Source organism: Taurulus bubalis (assembly GCF_910589615.1).
Source record: "Taurulus bubalis genome assembly, chromosome: 2".
In the NCBI taxonomy this organism is placed as follows: Eukaryota; Metazoa; Chordata; class Actinopteri; order Perciformes; family Cottidae; genus Taurulus; species Taurulus bubalis.
The window spans coordinates 36,000,792-36,021,012 of NC_136590.1; the positions used below are offsets into that span (position 1 = coordinate 36,000,792).

Consider the following 20,221-nt stretch of genomic DNA (forward strand, 5'->3'; position numbering starts at 1 on the left):
CTCATCTAACTCTTGGCAAGCGAGCGTATAAGTTCATTCCCCAAAATGTCCTACTGTTCCCATAATTTTGATGTAAGTTAATATTACACTGGTAATTCATATTGTAGCCGTGTAACCTTTAATGTTTTTCTGTCCTTAGATGTCTCTACAGGAAGCAGCTGAGGGAGGAGCAGGCAGCCCTGGTTCCCAGTACTCTAACTGGCTGGGAAGCCCAAACTCCCACAGTAACGAGGACTTTGAAGCCTGGAGCTCCTTCAGGACGCGCACCAGCTCTGATGCCAGCACGCTGAGTGGCTGCCATTCACCTTTTCCTTCTGAACAGGATGACCTGGGGGAGTCTGATGGCCACATGATGTACCCTGGAGCAGCGGGGAGCAAGATAACCTCCACCCTGCCCAGCCTGTCCGAGGTAGCTGGATCCATGGGCCCACATGGCTCAGAGAGCGTCATGGAGAGCCTACTGGATAACCTGAGCGTGCTGTCTCCTAAAGCCCAGCTCGGGTCTGACTCCTCACATTCATCAAATGCTGCCATGCTTCAGAGTAGCCCCTACAGCTCTACTGGCTTGACCCCGCACCCACAGAAGGACTACCGTAAGTGCATGTACAGCCAGGTGAGGATGAACTCCCTTCCCCCTGCTGCCATGCCGACGCTTCCAGAGACCAAGCCGGGCTTTAGGGCTTATGAGAACCAGTATATTTGTCCTGCTGGCCTCCTCAAAGAGCTGCTGACCTCAGAGGCAGAAGCCAGTAGAGATACACGGGTGTCTCAAGTCGGGAGGGGAGGTTGTCTAATGCCCACGTACAGCCGCCAGAGCCACTTGGGGTGTCATAATGGAGTAAAAATGATGACTCCTCCTCAAAGTCACCTAGTTCCTCATGTAAATCCACAAGTTATACATAGGCAGGGTCCTTCAACCTCACACGATTTGAATAGCTGTAACATGATCCCCCTGACTAGCCTGACTAGTCTTTCAGGGGCCCCTCCTCGAATGACCAGCCTGAGGACATTCGTGCAGTTGCCCCGTGGACACCCAACACACAATAACGCTGTTTCGGCAAACTACGGCAGCAACAGCGGCTACAGAGAACTCAACTTTATTCACCCACACAGTCATCACCATGAGCGGCTGCCCAGTGACCTGGACAACGTGTCCATTGAGAGGTTTGAATGTGACATGGAGACTGTCCTCCATGACACCCTCATGGATGGCGGGGCACTGGACTTTAACTTTGACCCCACAGCTGGGCCTCATGGGTACCCCCAGAGGGTGAAGACCACCACACATAGCTGGGTGTCAGGCTAAGACGCATGGTGGGTCACAACAGGTGAGACTAACAAGTAGTCTGTCAGTAAAAATAGTATATAGTAAACTATAACAAATAAAATGTCCTGTTTTCTTGTCCATGTATCTCATCCCTGAATATTTTTCCGTTCTCCCTCACAGGTTTTTCTCAACATCCCGCCACTGCTCACCTTCATTCAGAGACTGTAAAATAATGTAAATCAGCCACAGCGTCACATTCCGCAGAGCATTTGGCAAAAGCTAATTGAAATGTTTTTACTTGTCTTGGCATGTTATTAATTTATATTTAATAGAGTAAACTAAATAAGTTTACAACTGCATTTGCAGAGAGAAAATTAATGAGACAAGCCAGCATTTCCAAACTTGCCTTGTTTTCCATTACCTGTCCAAAACTGGAAACCTGTATATATTTGTTTATTATTGATGGTTTGTATTCATATACATTATTACATATTACATAAGACAGAACATAGAATCAGAGTGCCTAACAAAATCAGACCAACACATTAGACCAACACTGCACAATCACCTTTTGATTTAGTAATGGACTTTGGAGCCGCCAGTCGGCCCGGCTGAGCATACTTGTGGGACTTGAAATTGCAGTCGGGACACAACGACACAGTTATAGCTGTTTAGGGTGTGACCACACACTGCTCTGTAGGTGCTGGAAGAGGTTTATAATCAGTTCTTTACTCGCTACCATCCAGTGAAATGAGCCAGTTTGGGGGTAATTTGGGGCCAACAGATCAGGATATATTATTATATAGTGTCTTTTTGTTCCAGTGCTTAAAAAGTCAAGTTTCAAGTCTAGATAAATCAGTGTATCATCTACATATTGATACATATTAGTCATCTGTAATATCTCCGCCTGCCGTATGCCTTTGGTGTGTGTATGTCTGTCTGTCTGTCCACGGCTGATCGCGTATACTACTGGACCATCAGCCTAAACCTTTTGGTGCTCATTTGACTGTATTGCTCACGGACCCCCTTGTCGGCTGTGGTGATTCACGACTGTTTTTTTTTACAGTTTATTGACTACCACTCTTGAACGGTCGATAGGGGCTGAAAGTGATCAACAACTGTTGACTGGAAATTGAGTGATATTCAACTCTTTTTTGTTTTAGATGGCAGAGACGTACTTGGAGAAGGTTTGCACTCTACTGAGGGCACCTTTCTAGCTAAAATGGTGACCTAAAATGACCCAGAGAAAATATTTGATGACTGAGAAAAGGACATGTCCAGGAATAGACAACATCACATCGCATACTATAAAACAAACACCAATAAATCCGGAAAATATGTTGCTCGGTGTGTACACAGATTACATGTTTAGTCACAGATATCTTAGTACAGTGCTATCAAATTCAACACACAAATGGAATATCAGCCATATCTCCTCACCATTAGATTTCATTAGAGATCGTGAGACAAGCTGCATCTCTGACTGAAACTAACTTTCATTCATATACTGTATGAAGGTATTTATTTATATTTTTGTTTTAATTGTAGCTTATAATTGGATTCTTGCTTTGTACTTTGTACAAAAATGTGTGCCTATGCTGTTGTACACAGCATGTATATATACTGTGTTTATATGTTACATGACATGCTTTTTTTATTACGTCAAACTAACATTGAAGAAGTAAATTAAAGATTCATTAGAGATGTTGCCTTCAAAAACAGTTCACTGAAAGTCCATATAAATATCCATTATTATAGATAAGTTTGAATGCTCCCTTTTACGTTAATAGTTTACATGTAGTAGTTAAAAGTTTAGAAAACGCTGTCAAGAATAATACTCCTCAACATCTTAATTCACCTTTTGGGACTCAATGTTGCTATCAGGGGACATCTTCCCAACTCTCATTAACATCTTTAATATTAGGACATTCTGCTACGCTGAAAGTTATGAAAAACTGAGAAAAGCATGGTGAACAAGTTGAAATCAAAGTAGTTTTTTTGTCACATTCGGAAAAAGGGATATTCTGGAGAATTGAGAGATTTTCACCTTACTTAAGATGAATGATAAAGTGGGAGAAGCAGCCGATAGAGATCCCTAAACTGACTGCAAATGGATGATGGCCTTCAAAGTTTCGCTGACACGGCACACAATTTGATGCTGTTTACCTCCCAGCAGCTCCAGTTTTTATGCACCAAAGAGTTTCTACTCTGCCACACACACGAGGAACGTGTGTTCACTGTGCCTACACAGCCTCACAGACTTATAATGCTGTACATAGTATTCCCTTTATCGTACATTTTTGTATATGAGGGGTTTAACTTGTTCTGATTATATTGAAGTATTATACTGTATGTAGGATTGTGTTAGAAATGGTTGTTTACATATTTGACTCCAAACCATATCAATAAATATATGAACACTCATACCTCAAAATATTTTACCTCTGAAGTGTTGAAGGGATTTTTCCTGCCATTCTCCTCAGTAAGTAATGTATTGAATTTGTCTTCATTTTTGAGAATTGTTTTGTAAATAGTTTTGGTTTTGCTTTTATGTATTTTAATAATTCTGTTTGGACCTGTTCAGAGTAATGCACCATCTGCCTTTGTATTTCTAATGTGTTGGAGGATTATAGCCATTAGTTTAGTAAATATTTTGTGACTGCACAAAGTAAGTCATTTTAAATCAAAGTATGTATTTGTGTGAAATTGTACATTTTTAAAGGTTTAAAAAAAACATGAAATCATCTGTTCAGCCAAAACTCAAGGAAAGGAATTCAGTAAACAGAATATATTATATAATAATGCTACTATGTCTACAATTGTAAAAGCATATCAGAAATAAATGTGTGATGGGAGCATTTTTATAATAGGTCAAATTGCTACCTTGAACAAATGAGATTTGTGATTTAATAAAGAGAGTGCATTGCATTTTTATATGTAATCTTGGACATTAAACAAATGATGAGACCCACTTTTTCAAGAAAAAATGAAATGCAGTCATATTTTATCATTGATACCCACATCCAGGTTTTTTTTTTTAAATAATGCAGTTATCTATGTAACCCATTCAGTGCATGAATCCAAATGTGCACATGCAATTAAAGGAAGAAAAACTCAATGTTATCTGTGTGTCTTCATCATAGTAGCATTGTAAGGCAATATAATGACACCTAATGTTATAAGCACATCAACGGCATCTCATTTTCTGTATTCATTTTAAGTTGAATCAGTCTGCTCATATATATTAGTTTGGTCCTGTAGCATTTTAGGGTTATTGATTTCTGGAACATTTCAGGATGCTTCTTCCTTTTTCCTCTGACTGCCTGTGGTTAGTCTTAGCATCACCGGTTGTAAGCATAAATGTTTTCACTTACTTATAATAGCCTTGCTACCACATCTACAATAGCTAATTTATGTTGCTGCCCAGAGACATCAACTCTTACTTCAGTCCAAGTGTTTTGGATGATCTGTACTGCATTGTTTAGTGGTTAAGGGAAGACAAGACCGTTGACACCTTGACCTAGAATGAATTGAAGTTATTGTACAACTCCAGAGCATCTCAAACAGTGAAGCTGGCTGTGAGGAGTGAGACTCAAGAAGGATGGACACCCAACTTTAAGCTCAAATGCAGCCCACATGCTCTCATCCAGATAGTCAAAGGTTATACCCGGTCGCACAGGTCACTAAGCTCTTCAAGTAAAGGTTGCTTACATTGGGGACTTTTAGGATGGGAAATGGCAAAACAATAGATGAAGCCACGTCAAATATGTATCATTTAAAATAAATGTATCTAGAATATGTCACACGGTTATTCAGCTGTCCTTAAACACCTTTAGAAAATGAAAATGTTACAATGATGTGCGAGACAGTGATGAGTCATCTATGTAGATGTGGCATCTCACTGCAGGCTCCAACAACTGAATCATCCAACTCATTAAGGCAGGTGATTTGATTAGTGTTGATCCCTTAAATTGGCCAGCATCCTTTTCTTCAATTGCTTGTAACTAATGTTACAAGCAATGTGTGTGTGTGTGTGTGTGTGTGTGTGTGTGTGTGTGTGTGTGTGTGTGTGTGTGTGTGTGTGTGTGTGTGTGTGTGTGCGCAAATCTTCCTGCAATGAAAGCACACCATTGAGTCATGCGGCCATTCGTTATCCTAAAGGACATCTAGGTATTTATTTGTAGGAAGTGTAATAAATAAATGAAACAAGTCATTGTTGAATTAAATTATTTTGGGAAACAAAAACATGCTGTACCTCTAACACACTGCCTACAAATAGTTTCCATGTTATCAGCCCAGGGCAGGCCCCCAAATCCAAGGCTCTTTGGTGCCTCCACATCTTTTGATTACTATCAGGGCACATTTCTAATCCTTCCTACTGTGACTTACTCAGTCTCCACTGAGTCTTGACTAACATTGAATGAGCTGTAACTTGGGTTCTTGCTGTTAGGTTTCAGGCAGTCTATTATAACATTTAGCCTTTAAAAGAAATGGAAACCTCCATCCATCCATCCATTATCAGCCGCTTATCCGGGGTCGGGTCGCGGTGGCAGCAGGTTCAGCAGGCCGACCCAGGCTTCCCTCTCACCCGCAACACTTTCCAGCTCATTCTGGGGGATCCCGAGGCGTTCCAAGGCCAGCCGGGAGATATAATCCCTCCAGCGTGTCCTCGGTCTTCCCCGGGGTCTCCTACCAGTTGGGCGTGCCTGGAAAACCTCTAATGGGAGGCGTCCAGGAGGCATCCTGACTAGATGCCCGAACCACCTCAGCTGACTCCTTTCGACATGAAGGAGCAGCGACTCGACTCCAAGCTCCCCCCTGATGTCCGAGCTCCTTACCCTATCTCTAAGGGTGAGCCCAGCCACCCTGCGGAGGAAGCTCATTTCGGCAGCTTGTATCCGAGATCTCGTTCTTTCGGTCACGACCCAGAGTTCGTGACCATAGGTGAGGGTTGGAACATAGACCGAGCAGTAAATGGAGAGCTTCGCCTTCCGGCTCAGCTCCCTCTTCACCAGGACGGACCGGTACAGCGCCTGTTTTACAGCTGCAGCCGCACCAATCCGTCTGTCGATCTCCCGCTCCACCTTACCCTCACTCGTGAACAAGACCCCGAGATACTTGAACTCCTTCGCTTGGGGTAGGCAGTTTGTCCCCACCTTGAGGGAGCAATCCACCGGTTTCCGGCAGAGCACCATGGCCTCAGATTTGGAGGCGCTAACTCTCATCCCTGCCGCTTCACACTCGGCAGCAAAACGCCCCAGTGAATGCTGGAGGTCACAGTCCGAGGAGGCAAACAGGACCACATCATCCGCGAACAGCAGAGAGGCGATCCCGAGACTCCCGAACCGGATCCTCTCTGCCCCCTGGCTGCGCCTAAATATCCTGTCCATGAAGGTCACGAACAGGACCGGTGATAAAGGGCAGCCCTGGTGGAGGCCAACACCCACCGGGAACGTGTCTGACTTACTACCGAGGATACGGACACAGCTCCTACTGCAGGCGTACAGAGACCGGATAGCCCGTGCCAACGGGTCCGGCACTCCATACTCCCGCAGCACCTCCCACAAAAACCCCCGAGGGACCCGGTCGAAAGCCTTCTCCAAGTCCACAAAGCACATGTAGACTGGTTGGGCAAACCTCCAGGACCCCTCCCGTAGTCTTGCAAGGGTAAAGAGCTGGTCCACTGTTCCACGACCGGGACGGAATCCGCACTGCTCGTCTTGAATCTGAGGTTCGACAAGCGGTCGGAGCCTCCTTTCCAGCACCCTGGCATAAGCTTTTCCCGGGAGGCTGAGCAGTGTGATGCCACGATAGTTTGAGCACACTCTCCGGTCCCCCTTCTTGAAGATGGGAACCACCACCCCGGTCTGCCAGTCCATGGGCACTGTTCCCGACCCCCATGCAACACTGAAAAGGCGTGTCAACTAAGACAGCCCAACAATGTCCAGCGCTTTCAGCATCTCAGGGCGGATCTCGTCCACCCCTGGCGCCTTGCCACCAAGGAGCTTTTTGACTACCTTAGCGACCTGTCCCAGGGATATGGGAGAAACCACCCTAAAGTCTTCCGGCGCTGCCCCCTCTCTGGGGGACATGTTGGCCGGGTTTAGGAGTTCCTCAAAGTGCTCTTTCCACCGCCCGACGATGTCCCCAGTCCGGGTCAGCAGTTCCCCCCCCCCCCCCTGCTGAGAACAGCCTGAGGTAGCCCCTGCTTTCCCTTCCTGAGCCGTCGGATGGTTTGCCAGAACTTCCTTGAGGCCAACCGAAAGTCCTTCTCCATGGCCTCCCCGAACTCCTCCCATGCCCGAGTTTTAGCATCCGCGACCATCGCAGCTGCAGCCCTTCTGGCCTGCCGGTACCCGTCAGCTGCTTCAGGAGACCCCTGGACCAGCCAGGCCCGAAAGGCCTCCTTCTTCAGTTTGACGGCTTCCCTCACCCCCGGTGTCCACCACCGGGTTCTCGGGTTGCCGCCACGACAGGCACCGATGACCTTCCGGCCACAGCTCCGAACAGCCGCGTCCACAATAGAGGCTTTGAACATGGTCCACTCGGGTTCCATGTCCCCAGCCTCCCTCGGGATTTGTGAGAAGTTCTTCCGGAGGTGGGAGTTGAAGACCTCCCGGACAGGATCCTCCGCCAGACGTTCCCAGTTCACCCTCACTACACGTTTGGGCTTGCCAGGTCTTTCTAGCCGACTCCCCCGCCATCTGATCCAACTCACCACCAGGTGGTGATCAGTTGACAGCTCTGCTCCTCTCTTCACCCGAGTGTCCAAGACATACGGCCGCAGATCAGATGATACGACTACAAAGTCGATCATTGATCTCCGGCCTAAGGTGTTCTGGTACCAGGTACACTTATGAGCCACCTTATGCTCGAACATGGTGTTCGTTATGGACAAACTGTGGCTAGCACAGAAGTCCAACAACAAAACACCATTCGGGTTCAGATCGGGCAAGCCGTTCCTCCCAATCACACCCCGCCAGGTTTCTCTGTCATTGCCCACGTGAGCGTTGAAGTCTCCCAGGAGAACTATGGAGTCGGCAGGCGGCGCCCTTTCCAGGACCCCTGCCACCGACTCCAAGAAGGCCGGATACTCTGAACTGCTGTTCGGTGCATAAGCACAAACAACAGTCAGAGCTTTACTCCCTGCAACCCGTAGGCGCAGGGAGGCGACCCTCTCGTTCTCCGGGGAAAACTCCAACATAGCGGTGCTCAGCCGGGGGCTCATGAGTATCCCAACTCCCGCCCGGCGCCTCTCACCCTGGGCAACTCCAGAAAAGGACAAAGTCCAACCCTTCTCCAGGAGCTTGGTTCCAGAGCCCATGCTGTGCGTGGAGGTGAGCCCAACTAAATCTAGCTGGTACCGCTCCACCTCCTGCACCAGCTGCGGCTCTTTCCCCGCTAGCGAGGTGACGTTCCACGTCCCTAGAGCTAGTCTATGCTGCCGGCGATCGGCTCGCCCAGGTCTCCTGCCTGGCCCGCCGCCCGGTCTGCATAGCACCCGACCCCGATAATTCTCCCCGCGGGTGGTGGGTCCACGGGGTGACTGCTGCTCCATGTTGTTTCTTCGGGCTGAGCCCGACCGGGCCCCATGGGCGAAAGCCCGGCCACCAGACGCTCGCCGACGAGCTCCCCTCCTGGGTCTGGCTCCGGGAGGGTGCCCCGGTTTCCCTTGTCCGGGCGAGGTAACTTGAGACCGTGGGCTGCTATTCATCAGGGTTTTTTGAACCGCTCTTAGCACAAGGAAACCTTTAGTTTGAAAATATTTGCCTTCCCTTATTAAGGCGTATGCTATAAACATCAAGCGTCTTTGGCGTCTCAATGCAATGAATCATACAAATGGGGACAATGGATGACACTTTTGGACAGTCCCCTACGAAGAAAAGTCGTAGTGTAGCTGTGTACAAAAAAGTGTTGGAACTATGAGAAAGAAAAAGTTCAAATCCAGCATAATTCCTCAGCTCACCATGCCAATCAGGGCAGGAGGTGGTGGTGATTGTTGGATTATCAGTTTATAAAAATACACTTTTGACAGTGACATGTTTTGTGGAGGGACATTTTTATCTGGTTGTTGTTTTTAAGTTCATAATAAATAGCCAGTTATGGCACCATTACCATTTATATGAGTTACAGTAACATAGAGGAAAGCAGCATATCAATATGAACATAGGTACTATGATCCTGTGAACTTGAGAATATAATGTAGTCCCCATAAAGAAAACCCTGAAGCAAAGAAAATAATCTTAAAACATTTGAGGTACAATCTTAAAACAGGAGTAGATGAGCAGATTCATCTGTCACCTTTTCTTTATCAACAGGTGTTAATTAGGATTCTTAATCAGTTCCAGACTGAAATCCTGTGGTTGTCACTGAACATCTGTGAAATTTAGCTGATGGCTAAACGTTGAGCATTCACATGAACTGGCTGCAACACATGACAACCTACAATGACAGAATTACTTCCTGGAAACCGATTTTTATGGTAGCAAACTAGCAAACAAATTGAAAATTAGTCATCTTCCATGTGGCCTGTTTCCTGTTGCCACCTGAAGCTTTTTCTTTTTTTCAAGCCTGGTTTTATTCAGGGAGGGAAATGTTGAAGCATATATTAATAAAGCAAATGGATCTATTCACACTTTGGTTTCTGTCAAACGTGACAAACTTGACATCAGTGATACCATGTTACAGCTACAATACGAAGCTTTGTTTAGTGTCTCCAACTTGTGTTGTCACTTTGAGAGCAGAATCAGTTAATCAGATCAGTTGTAATGCACACAGGAGCACACCCCAAATGCCTTGCTATTGTAAGGAAACATGCATTATTATAATTTTATGTAATCTAAAAAGGTACTTTTTTCATCACTCTGTTCCTCCAACATCTTAGTAGCCAGTTTAACATCCACAGCCTGCTTCACACACAATTAATCACATAATGAGAGTCATTCAACAGCAGGGAGGCAGATCACAAAGCCTATACCCCTTAAGTGGTTGTTGTTTCCAAAGCCGTCGGGTCACCTCTCCTGCCTGACTGGTCAATAAAGTTTATTAGTAGAAGCAAGGTGGGTGGCTGAGTGGGGTTAAAGGGACACCGCTGTCATTTATTTGTTTGACTGGGGCACGTCTTGTCGGCCTCATTGGTTACAAAACATGCTCTCTAACATACGTATGACCCGCCTGTAAAGTTACAATAAAGATCAAGTATGGAAGACTTGCAGAAAAAAAATATTTATAATTTATTTTTGCCAAGATGGTGTTCAGACAGAGAACAAAGAGACTCCCTGTGAAACCACAACTTCTGATTTTTACATTTCCATTTATTTATGGAATAAAAAAGGTTTGTACTCTTGCACGCACGGACGCAAACACACAGACGCACACACACACACACAGACGGACGGACGTGCATCAACACGTCACGTCACGTCAACACTCCTGGTTGATGCTCTTAATTGACTCATAACAAAAGCAGCATAACCTCTATTAACATACATGCAGGGGAAGATGAATGTTTCTTTAATGCTCAGAGCTGATGCAGATTATTCCTGCCATGTCTGTGTGGCCTGGAGGGGCTGCACAGCGAGCTGGGGTTGGGCTAATTTATCTGTGTGGCCCAGGCACAAAGTCAGGAAATTAGGTGGTCTGGGCCACTGGAGCTTTGCTAATGTAAAACACAATATGCACACGCACACCCAGCGTCAGACCTGCAATGCATCCCTGTATCTTTCAGAGCAAGGAAGATGAATTCATGACGACATTAACCTGCAGCAGCTGATCAAGTCCCATCACATGATTCTTGAACAGGAAACAGGTCATATAGGGGCGAACGACTCTGGCTGGATCTTGGCAAGGGGTGACAGAATCATAGCTTGCAATAAAGAATACAAATGATCCAATAAAATGCTCCTACATAAAGATGCTACAGTATATTTTCAGGCACAATAAAATGTCAATAACAAGTAAGTGTTTTTGAGAGGAGGAAATGGTCGAGAATAAAGTGGATGGCGTTATTTCTTACTGTTGAAGAGGCACTCCAGCCATTTGGTAACACTTTCATAAATGAAGACACTGATCTGAAATACTGACCCAATTTTGCATTAATGGAGTACTGTGTTAGTGCTATCTCTCTTATGTTACTGTTGGGTTATAAACCCAAACTAAAATATAGTGTTGCAACGGTCATAATCGTGTCACTATTTGTTACTGATGTTAAGTATATCCATATCCTTTGCAATTTTGAATGTTGTATGCTGCATCCCTGTCTCCCATACTACTAAACTACATTCTCAGTTACGTTCCAAGGGAAATGTCTTTACTCTCCGCTTATGTTCGCAGTTTGAAACACATGGTTCACATTGTAAATTGAAACAAAACAACAAAAAACTGCTCCAATAGTACTTGGTTATAGGTTTAGACAACAGAAATACTGCTTGGTTAAGCACTGAGTTCACACAGGACACACAAGAAGATAGGGCTGTTAAGCACAGTGTTTTGTACAACTAGAAATACATTTGCATATCACAAAATTGTCTGGTACTGACTGTGATCAAGGATACTTGAAGGTTATTTATAAGGACAGGAAGCCAAACGTATCCTTTGTACGAAGAGCCGATGTCATTTCCATGCAGACAATATTTCCACTGGTTTCTCTCATCTGCACTATACTTATTATCACAGGAAGTGACATCAGCTGCAGCTGCTTTATGTCATTCTTTTATATCTCTTTACCGTTAGTGACGCTGTTGTTTTCGCACCACAGCTTTGTGACGTCTTCAAAGGACGAAATGCCTCTTCTTACTGAAGGGCCCCATTTCTTCAACTTTAGTCCTTTTAGACTCTTTAGCTACACTCTTCTGTGAACAATCGCAACTAGAAAATAACCAATGTGACTCCATGGTACATCTAGTATTTGCCTTTTCATGCACATTTAATACCTCAACATTTGAAAAATCTCCCACATTAAAGTTAGACATGTATAAACCACTGCCTGGATTAGATCGCCATGATTATAGTTTTTGAGTCCTGGCTCCTTTCATGAACACACTATGCATGAAAGACAGTGAGATTGTGTTATTTTGGCAAATATTAAGCACTGAATAACTTGGGGGTTTCAACAGTACATGCTTGTTTATCATCAAAGTCATCCAAAGAATATATATCACACTATTTTTTCAGGAATAGGCTTTTCACAGTAGATCGTTCTTCTTGTGTGCATTGGTGGAAGAAGTGTTGAGATCTTTTACCAAAATGAAAAGCAGCAATACAACAGTGTGTTGAGCTGTTTTATTAATGTATAGGTCTGGTGGATTGATAAATGACAATCCACCATATTTTTTAAGTTGACCTATTTCCAAAGGGACCTTTGTAGGTCTCTAACAGTGAAGTAAAAAGTACACATTTGTCCTCTGAACGGTAGAGGTTGGTTTAGATGTGGAGCAGCTGGCATGACACGTAATGATGATCAGTTCAGTTTTAAATGTCCCGGTACAAACACCATACCAGCACCTTGGTACTGAATAAAACTCAACCATTTTCATTATTCATGACACTAATTACACTGATTGTCGATTCTTTCAAAAAGATCACTCGATCCTGATGTATATGGCTCAACTGTATAACTTCAATACCATAAACATACTGTGTGTTCTTAGGGCGCTGTCAAATGTTAGTGCTAAACAAGGGTGCCCCCTGCAGGCCAAAGGTTAAAGTATAACTGTCAAATAATAAAACAGCAACTACATGCTTTGAGTACATGAAGTGTAAGAGGGAAGTGAGGTATGCTTGATACACAATCAGAGCTTCAGACTTGTTAATTCAGTCAATTTTTTATGCTGATTGGGTCTTTTGTTATCAGCAAGAATGCATTCTATATAGAAATAGTGACTTGTGCAGAGAGAACACATTACACTTTCATTGTGCATACCCTTTATTAGTTACTATAGTTTTGCTATAGCATTTAGCACACCTTGGGTGGTGGAAGAAAATAAACAAAACAAGCTGAAAAAAATATAAAGATGTCTTTATTTATAAGGACTACTTGGCAAATAATACTACCATCAGAAAAGAATGGTAACATAAAACAGAAAGGCAGTGCGGACACAATTATGGTTGAAAATGTGACATCAAAGTAAAAAATAAAATAGCATTCAAATTAAATTGGCAGCATAAAGAGAGCCCACAAAGGCCCTGAATGTGTGTGTGGTTGTGCCCTGTAAACATAAAACATTCAAGCTTTGAAAATAGATGTGAAGCTACAACATTCTGTCATACTACACATATTCTGTGTACATAAAAACATGCGTACGTATACAGTAGGGGAGTGATGTCTAATTTAAACAATTAATTGGCTGGGCGAAACAACACACTTGCTTTCACCACACATCATCTTGGCGATGTCAACCAGTTATTACTTGAGCTGCATAAGAAACGACTTCGTCATTCAGCCGCAGTGTCACTATAAATACAAGACTGCAGCGCTCACACCTCCGCATCGCAGACATCATTAAACAAACTTTGCAGTTTGCAAACTAGCAGTTTAAACTGTCACACATCTGCATATCTTTTTAGGCTGCATGGCAGATTAGCTTCAAAGCACTGAGAGTGAAACATGGTGCACCGTGTCTTTTTCCCGAAGGTCATCCCAATCAAGTATCTGCCTTATTGCTGCAGGGGAAGTAGAAAAGAGACAGTGACGAGGTGAACCTCTCATGGGGTCCAGTATACAGATGTGCTAATTCTACGTCAAGGTACTGAAGGTATCAGAGATTAGCATTGCTAGCAGGAAAGGCAGTGTTTGGGCAGTTATCCATTACTTTTACTCAGCCACCTGAATACCTGTCTAGGTTAAATTATATATATATATATATATATATATATATATATATATATATATATATATATATATATATATATATAGTTGAGCAAACTGGTGAGACTGAAATACAAACCAAATTTCAAAAAAAGTGGGTGAACTGACAGACACTCTTTCATGAGTCGGTATCTTAATAAAGCCAATCAAAAGGTTCCTTTGGTGTTTGAGGGAAGGTCTCCACTTTTAATGCCAGTGTATATAATCAAACCCATTTGTGTTCAGAGCATTAATATACGATGCAATATAAATCTATAGGAAGCATCTGTTTTTCTTTCTTTCTTTTTTTATACAAAAAAACCCTCAAAATGTATATTTATTCGGCCATTAACGACATTGATGATTGTTTTAATGAATAAGTCCCAGTTCATCTTATTTACAAAGGGAGACCTGATCAACGCAACAGATTCAAAACGTGTCATTTTAATAGAAAATGAACACTGTCCACTGATGCATTTGTTTGCAATGTCTTTCAATTTGTTTGCAATGTCTTTCAATTTATATTGTCAGTGGTGAAAATGTAGTTTATTTCACACCACAAAAGGTATGTTTTTAAAGAATAGCCCAATGCTCATTGGAAGGTTGATTTCATCCAGTCTGATTTATTTAGAGGAGGTTTCAAGCTTCTACACTCTGCCTAAATAAATAAAATAATAGAAAATAAAATCCCACACAGAGTCAACCACCAACTATCACACCACAGTGAGTCACAAATCATGTAATAAAGGTCCATTGAGACAATACCATGTGAAAGTGAGAGTTCACGGACTCAGGAGACCCACCGCCATGGGAAGGGACATGACCAGAGACAAAAACCATGGTGCAGATTTGAACATCACACTGATTGCAGAGCAGATTGGAAGAATCCCTGTAACAGAGCAGAATTTAAGTTTAGATATTGTGTCGGTTGACGTTTGGAGGACAAACAAAGACCCAAATAACCCCAAAAGATCCAAACTCTACTCACTGTGATGGACCGCCATGCTGTTCTCCTTCCAGCTGCTGCCCTGGTAAACCCTGCAGGTGTAGGTGAAAGGCTTCTCATCAGCGAGCGGGGCCCAGGTGAGACGGCACAGATTAGGAGTGACCAGGCTGACGTTGCTCCTCCTGCGGTCCTCTGTGGACACGTAGACGACGGCATTGGGGTAGGTGCTGCCCACCAGGCGACTGTCCTGCCGATACTCACAGTAGGGGCCGGGGACCTGGTAGGTAGGTGGAAACTCGCAGTCCACCCTGACGTTTCGCTCCAGGTATGTTAGACACGGAAACATCTGAGGCCCACGAGGAGCGAACAGAAACGTGGACACTGGGTTCACTGAAAGAGATGCAAACATGGATGGGAATCACAAATTAATACAATGTGAAATGAAGGCAGCAAAATACAGAGGAATCCTGGAGACAATTCTGCTGCAGTTTGCGGGAGCACTGTATGATGGGATTTGTTATCAGCAGCACAATGAGGATCCCAAATATAAACCCAAAGCTACACAATGACATGTAAATATTTATGACAGCCGTGAATCAATTTGTGGATTGATCTGTTTCAGTTTTGACACAGCAGCTTTAAAAACAAATGTGTTATGCAGAGTTTTGTCAATTTGCAGCAGTCACAAATGATCAATTGTGTTAACATGCTGTTCTTTAAGAAGGTAGCACAAGTGTTCAATATTAATAACTAAAATGTCATTATGAAGTGAATAAAATGTGTAAAGTATCGTTTAGGAAATTAAGTGAAGCAATAACTTTTATCAACTCTTTTATACCATGTTAATGACATACGTGGTTAGTATCAGGTCCTTAGCTTTTGGTTTTAGTTTGTTTTCTTAGTTTGAAAGTTCTCTTTTCTTGGGTCTCGACTGACTTTACTTCCTGTCTTTGTGTTTCCCCGCCTTCGTGATCACATGTCCCACCTTGATTTGTTCCACCTGTGCCTAATCAGGCTGCTTTTGCTCTTTCAGTTGTCAGGTCCTCTGTCTGCATTTGTTCGGGAAGTTCCTGGTGCCTGTCTTCCCTGTGTCATGTTGGTTTGTTTCCTCTGTACTTTGTGTAGCTGCTGCCTGCTCCCTCAGTCTTGTTTCATCTTGAACATCTTTAAAACATTAGCTGCTGCTGTTAGTCCCTTCCTGTTGATACTGACTCATTAACAATTTAACACCATTTATTCATGTAGCCTATGATTTATGTATTTATTGAATATTGAACTCTTTGTATCATTTTTGCATATATGTGGTAGTGTTAATTTAGGTCTATGCTGAGGACAAGAGGGATGATGCCACTTTAATACAGAGGTATTTTTGTCACCTACAGTATCGACATTTTAAACTCCTCCCATCTTCTGATTCTGTGTCAAAGTATAACTTATATTTGTAATAAAGTCAGGAGACTATTTAAACTTCTGCATTAGGATACAATCATTACAGTGAAACTTTACTGATCTCTGTGGTGTCACATTCACACATTTTCTGCAGTATTATTGATTTTTGTCTGTCTGTCGTGGACAATTTGGATTTAGGCCTATACTTAAAAACATGCATTTGTATTACTTTTCAGTTTTGCAACTAGATTTTTCATTTGCAACTGTATTCATTTTTGTGTGTGTGTGTGTGTGTGTGTGTGTGTGTGTGTGTGTGTGTGTCATAATCAACCTATGGCCTTTTATAAAGCTAGCTTAAAACGGACGAGTGCCCAACGTCAAACTAACTTTAGCTACAACGACCCCAGCCTAGATTTAACGATCTGCAAAATGAACAAATACAAAAAAAGAACTGACACATACTGTGAGTTTGATGCGTTATCATTATCCTGCCAAAGAGGAGACAAGCCGTGGCGAACAGGTGCAGCTCCATGGCGACTGGATGAATCAGATCAATAACCTTCACACCACCTCAGGACCTGGCAGAGTTCAACATGGGACGGCATGAGAAAGTTGCACATGCAACCCTAGAAAACCACAAGATGCTTATAGCACAACCGTTTGGAGACACAAAGTATAAGCACGCAACCTCTACACTGCACCACACGGTATCCTCTAGCGCAGTGATGGCGGGCCTGCATGTGCGGTTTTGCCTGCATCCCTAATGCAGAGGACGGACTACGCCCATGCGGTGTCTCCCCTTTGCAGCAAGCTGCCGGTCTCCCCTCACTGTTTATGCGCATATTGGGGTCCTTACTGCGGGTGAAAGAACCGCACGGCCATGCAGACATGCTCCACATACACGCCAACCCGATAAGAAAATGAAATGTCCCAACACTATTCCTACTCTCTGCAGATGAGACAGTCGGTCTTACCTGGTATGAGGTCCTTGTCCCGAGTTTGAGCTGCGCCGATGTGCCGATATGCGGGACAGCAGCAGCAGCATCAGCATCAGTGCAGCGGCGCTCACTGTTGGACTGAGGATGCTATTGCTCTGTAGTCTACGTTGTCACTCAAACATGCACACATAGAAATCGTCTGTCATCCTAAAAATACCAAATAGTCATTGCACCGGACAGGAGTGATCCAGGAGCAGGGAAATAAATGTAACTTTAATTCCATTCATCGGGCAGCTCTGACCGGAGATGTAACGCTCTCATTAGTTCGATGTGTGACTCATGCTTGACGCAGAGGTGAAGTCTTTGGACTTCCAACATTAAAAAGTTGATGAGCTGAAACGTTATACATGATAGCAATCAATTTAGATTTCATAGTGCTACTAACGCTACACCCATTATTGTTTTGGGGAAGCTGTCGTATCTTGATGCAGCAGAAGAGTTCCCTCTGCAGGACAGACATTGGAACACCACCACATATTTAATAATGAACGGGTGGAGAACGTTAACCTTAACAGCCCTGACTTTGAGAGTTAACTGTATTCTGAACTCATTCACCCCAGGCTTGTGGAGGGTTTTAGCTTCTTAAAAGTTAACAAAGTTAACATGAACCTCTGCAGATGGCTCGTTTTTCCACTGCAATGATTTTAGTTTTTGTTCAGGGATTGCACATGTACAAATGCATTGCAGTTTATTTAATATCTGCTGTAGCAGCAGGGGGGGTTTCCTTCAAATAAGAAATTCAAATGTGAATTTCATAAACCTGCAATGATCTGCAATGATCTGCAATGTGCAGCATGGGACATCTTAAGAATGTTGGACATGCAGCCCAGAATACCATGATTAAAGCAGGAAAAACACAAAGCACTTTCAATCCACATTGAGACACAAAGTAAGCGTGCAAACAGAGTGCAAACTACACCATACAGTATATTACTGGTGCACTAATAGCAGGCCTGTGCTGTTCTGCCTTCAGCCCAATGCAGGCTGCAGATGAGACAACACCCACACTGTGTCTTTACACCGTGTGTCAGAGGGACGGATAACAAGAAGAGAGAACAACTTTTTTATATTAAAATATTCATATATTATACAATATTTGTTAGCATTGTTATACAGTTGGTAATGGTATGAATATGCTTAAAACATAAGCATATACATGATAACAATATTCAGTGTAAATATTTGAAGATGAATGAATAGGATGGTATTACTATTGCGGAAAATGCTATTATCGTTTATATGGGAAAATGAATAAAAGTGAATTTTTTTTTAAACGGGTCATCGCTAAAATACACAATTGACACCTATATAATCAAAACGTAAGAAGATTTTGTATTTCAATCAGTCAAGCAAACATTGAGGAACGGGGAAAATGGTCAGTAACATTTCATTTCAACAGTAAATTATGAATGGTCCTGAAATAAGCATCCCAGCTGTTGTGTGTGGAGCCTTGGGAAGTCTGGTACGCAGATTGAAGCTGAATGTCAAGGACCCAGCTGTGTGCTGTCTGTTCATATCTGATGGAAACTGTAGTAGTAATAATGTGTAACAATGTGAAAGTATTCTACGTTTCTAGTGTTTCAGCTTACTGTAAATGAAGTGTGCTGTTAATGAGCTCCGACAGGGATAAACAGCACAAGGACAAACTGTGCAGTTGCAGTACTTAATTAAAGGACGTTAGCTGTGTTGGCTACAATGCAAACACACACATGTTAGGATTGCTCACCTCTCTGCACCATTTTAGTCTGCGGTCCAGACCATCAAACTTTCTACAAACATTGCAGAAAGCAAAGTCTGCTGCAGCATAATGCTATAGGGTAATTTCCTTCAAAATAGAAGCTTTTTTTTACATAAGGAAAGCAATAATTCAGAAAATGGAGCGTTGTTAATGTTTTTGTTGGTCAACCCTAATATGTTGAAAATGTGTTTCTTATAAATGCAGAAATTAATAATTAATAAAATCAATACTTGGTGCAGTTTGCTAGTAAAATGGAAGTATAGCTTGATAGTATAGTATAGTATAGTGTACATCATTGACGAGGCTCTGTGTTTCATCTGCAGTGTATCAACAGCAGCGTCAGCAGAGGAGCAGCAGGGATCACAGCTCCAGAATCTTTAATGAATACTTTTGGCAGGGATCACTACACCTGCTTTATCGGCTTTTGATAGTGAAAAGAGAGCAGACACACCATTGTAAAAAAAACGCAGTGTTGATATATTAAATAGAGTACAGTGCAAAGAGACAGATATCCTCTGCTTTCCTCTGTGTTAGCTGTGGACTGTGTCTTTCAGAGACCTCTGCAACACTTCTGTCAGGGTCCTGGGAGACTGCTTCAGCATGGCAGTTGTTCAGCTACTGTCCAAGAAGGACCTTGACAAAATGGATGAGCAGTGTGAAGAGGATAAGCTGCAGAGAATAGAGAGGATACAGTGAGAGGATATAGAGGATCCAGTGGGCCTAGCTCAGCGAATTCGACAAGATTAATTTCTAGTTGTTGTTTTAGGCAACAGTAACCAATATTACATAATTTTTACCATGTCCTTTAACATATAGAGAAACATCTTGCCACTTTATATGTAGGCTACTTATATACCTCTCATTTACTAACCCTGGCCAAGCAGGGACGACCTACTGAGCCATGCTAGTGGTGTGGCTGTTGGGCATCATTGGTCTGTTGAGCCGCCATTTTGGTCCAGACTGAAACATCTCAACAGCTATTGGATGGATTTCCATGTCATTGAGAGAAGAATAATCTCCAGAGGAGGAATCCTGTTGA

The 20,221-nt window shown here is 43.1% G+C and overlaps 1 protein-coding gene across 1 annotated transcript in view; it reads left to right on the forward strand.

Moving 5' to 3' along the window:
- Positions 1–1,306, forward strand: part of LOC306750160 (forkhead box protein O1-A-like) — a gene marked incomplete at its 3' end in the record, with an annotated part of 13,109 nt that extends 11,803 nt beyond the window's left edge. The window contains exon 3 of the mRNA XM_079233556.1: positions 140–1,306. Within this exon, the coding sequence (XP_079089682.1) occupies positions 140–1,306 (1,167 nt within the window). The remainder of the gene's footprint in view (positions 1–139) is intronic.
- Positions 1,307–20,221: the final 18,915 nt, after the last annotated feature.